Raw genomic sequence first — 2,890 nt, forward strand, 5'->3', positions numbered from 1 at the left:
GATGCAGAAATTACATTTTATGATCCTGTCAGTCTCAAATCCGCAACGCCCGGGCGACTTCAGCTGCTTGGGATACCGATAGGTTGGCACCGCCCGATTCCTTTTTTTCATCATGTGATACTCACACATAATTCGTAGGATGAAGAGGTGCCTTGGCTGAAGAGCAGGATGATAATGACTCTGATTTGGATGAATGTAATTTATATTTGGATCAATGCATTGTGGCCCGTCTATAGTATTATGTTCTTTGTACCGTTCTCGCGCACTTGCCAGTGGGGTATGAGCCTACTGTTTAAGGAAGCCCATCAATCGGCCTTGCCTTAAGCAACACAAGGCCGCCTTATGCCGGACCTTAAGCAACCTCGAGGCGCTTAAGGCCAAAAACTCCGATGCCTCGAGGCCCCTCGACCTTGCCTTGCGGCAACACTAGTCAGTACTTGTCAAGCTTAAGCGAGCAATATCAGGAAAACATATCGCTTACGTCATCCAGCCTTTTTTTCTACCACTCCAGGCTCACTTCCGGCCCTCGACGCTGTCGACGATGAGCAAGCTCTTCTTCTCTACTATAGAGGTTACTCGCCAGGCATTCTACCGCACATCGCTCACATGCGCCATCGTCAATCTCAAGCCGATCGTTCCTGGACGTAAGAGCTCGGTCCAGGACTTGCCTGCCCACTCATGTCGCTGAGGCCATCTCAGACGTGCTGGTCATCCCAAACCGAGTTGTACCCCGCCTCAAGGACTTGGAGACTCATGAACTGGCCGCACTGATGTCCTCGGTACAGACCGTCGGAAAGGTCGTGGAGCGCGTCTATGGAGCGGATGGTCTGACGATCGCATGCCAAGTGCGTCTCAATAGTCCTACCCTTTACGACAACATGTTCACGGGCGGTGCGAACTTTCACAGGATGGAAAGGCTGCTGGACAGACTGTTCCCCATGTGCATTTCCATCTCTTGCCGCGCAAACTACACGGCGATCGTTTCACTTCTCGCAACGACGAAGTATACCCAGCCCTAGAACGAGCAGAGAGCGAGCTTCCGGAAGAGTTGGCCTCTACTCCATCCAACTCACCACAGTCGACATCTTCGAAGGAGAAGGGTGGTCCGATCGGGAATGTCGAACCTCTTTGCATGGATGCAGACGATGAGAGGAAACCGCGTTCCATGGAAGAAATGGTCCAAGAGGCCGAGTGGCTGAGAGGTTTTTTCATAGGTGCTGAGGAGACAGAAGTGGAATGACACACGCTGTCACGCATGCAGGACGAAAATTAAATCGTGTATTAATATAGGTCCGCTATCCGACGTCAAGAAACGAAGACCAAACTACATGGTCGAGTCGGCCCAGCACGCAACCGTCATGCTTCATGTAGGTCATCTTTGCCTGAACCTGTCACATGCGGTGCTGCCTCAGGCACGTCTTGGGGAAAGTTCTTCTCCTCCCACGTGCCTGGGATGACAGCGACAGTTAATAGCCAGGTCGCCGTTAGGGTAACACCGTGACCTAGGTCAGAATTAGAACTGCCTGGTGATGCTCATGTGAGAGATGAACAAACCTTTATCGAAGCTTTTGACGGCACTCCAGCTCCATACTACGTAGCCACCGACATATCCCAGGTACGGCGTGAAAGCCTTGAGCAACAGCATAGCAGGACGCGCTTGCACGGGTATCATAGTAAGGGGCACGCGGTCGAGGGCCCATTTTAATGCAGCGGTGAGCATGGCAGCTCGCTTCGCCCCCTCAATCTTTTTGTTATCCAAGATGTCTAAGACAGGCGGAGGAAGGTATCTGAAATATCGGGTAAGTTGTTCGCCTCGACGAAGGGAGATTTAGACCTACATGCGGTAGCCCCACCACATCACCTGAATAGAGATCTTGTCAGGAGATGGTATCCAAACTCGCTTAGGTTTGCCTGGCTGGACTGGCTGGAAGTGCACTCTAGAGGTCGACGGAGCGGCATCATTGTCCACCGTCCGTTTACCATCCTCCTTCGCTTTGAAGGGCCACATCTCCTCCAGCTTACCCTTCAGACTCCCTAGTGGGTCAGGCCTGGCGCTGGGCGCTGACTCCTCCGCCTTTCCCGCTTCTGCCTCATCAACATCTGTAGATCGGGCCAACTCCACTTCCGAACTGTCGTTCGGTAGCAGTGGACCATAGATCATGACCCCGGAGTCATCGTCGTCCAAGACTCGTTCCTCTGCGGCTTTAGCATCTCCCTGCGCTGTGGCTGGAGTACTTGACGACGAACTCTGGCCTGGTAGTTGTGCGCGGAGCTTGTCGAGCACAGACCAGACACTCTGGCCACTCTTCGATAGCGTGCCGTTCATCACAGCTGTCGAGGACAACAGCGTCACCAGCTTGGGATCGGTGACCAACGCGGGCGGGGGGTGAGAAGCTATATCTGAACAAGTATTGTCTGCTGTCTCGTGAGCGGGTGTATCACTTGTTGGAAGAGCTGGAGAACTGGACAACAGAGCTTGTATTCTCCGCGCTAGGGTGAGCGGTTCCGGAGGTGGGTCAATGCTGTCCGCGACAGCAGAGTCGGTGACAGCAGGGTCCACGAGATGTTCAACCGAAGCAGGCTCGTCTGGGAGCACTTATCTCGGTATGAGCATGTGCTAACGCTGATACAAAGGCGCTTACCTATGGAGGACCTCCGATCGGCCTCCGAAGGCTTCTCCTGCTGGGCAGTGTCCCAGCTAGCGGGAGGGAACTCGATGCCTCCATCCTTCCTAGTCTTCCCCAGACTCAGGAAGCGTTGTAATGAAGTAGGGTTCCCGGTAACGTCCCCCACGGCAGGTGTGCCAGGAGTAGAAGATTGGGACGGTGTTATTGGCGTCACTTCGTCCTTCTTCGAGAAAAACCCCTTCGCGCTCTGGCTCAGCTGTCTA

The 2,890-nt window shown here is 53.7% G+C and overlaps 3 protein-coding genes across 3 annotated transcripts; 1 reads left to right on the forward strand and 2 right to left on the reverse strand.

Annotated features, from left to right (window-relative positions):
* The first annotated feature begins 455 nt into the window (after positions 1-455).
* On the forward strand, positions 456-1,271 carry PHACADRAFT_214815 (uncharacterized protein). Its single transcript, XM_007402979.1, has 3 exons — positions 456-644; positions 700-845; positions 908-1,271. Exons 1-3 carry the CDS (start codon positions 542-544, stop codon positions 1,238-1,240), a joined length of 582 nt encoding a protein of 193 aa, XP_007403041.1. The 5' UTR covers positions 456-541; the 3' UTR covers positions 1,241-1,271.
* A 145-nt stretch (positions 1,272-1,416) lies between these two features.
* Positions 1,417-1,786, reverse strand: PHACADRAFT_56576 (uncharacterized protein; the record flags this gene model as incomplete). Its single annotated transcript, XM_007402980.1, has 2 exons — positions 1,417-1,502; positions 1,555-1,786. Coding segments are annotated over 2 exons (318 nt in total), but the record flags the coding sequence as incomplete, so codon positions are not given.
* Positions 1,787-1,834: 48 nt separating this feature from the next.
* Positions 1,835-2,326, reverse strand: PHACADRAFT_167516 (uncharacterized protein; the record flags this gene model as incomplete). Its single annotated transcript, XM_007402981.1, has 1 exon — positions 1,835-2,326. One exon carries the CDS (start codon positions 2,324-2,326, stop codon positions 1,835-1,837), a length of 492 nt encoding a protein of 163 aa, XP_007403043.1.
* Positions 2,327-2,890: the final 564 nt, after the last annotated feature.

The sequence above is a fragment of the Phanerochaete carnosa genome (assembly GCF_000300595.1).
Source record: "Phanerochaete carnosa HHB-10118-sp unplaced genomic scaffold PHACAscaffold_620, whole genome shotgun sequence".
NCBI lineage: Eukaryota > Fungi > Basidiomycota > Agaricomycetes > Polyporales > Phanerochaetaceae > Phanerochaete > Phanerochaete carnosa.

Bases quoted from the DNA above. Each gene is read 5' to 3' on its own strand.
- PHACADRAFT_214815 (XM_007402979.1), top strand. From the start codon at position 542: ATGAGCAAGCTCTTCTTCTCTACTATAGAGGTTACTCGCCAGGCATTC. The intron at 645-699 runs GTAAGAGCTCGG...AGGCCATCTCAG, and splicing joins CAAGCCGATCGTTCCTGGAC to ACGTGCTGGTCATCCCAAAC. The intron at 846-907 runs GTGCGTCTCAAT...GAACTTTCACAG, and splicing joins GTCTGACGATCGCATGCCAA to GATGGAAAGGCTGCTGGACA.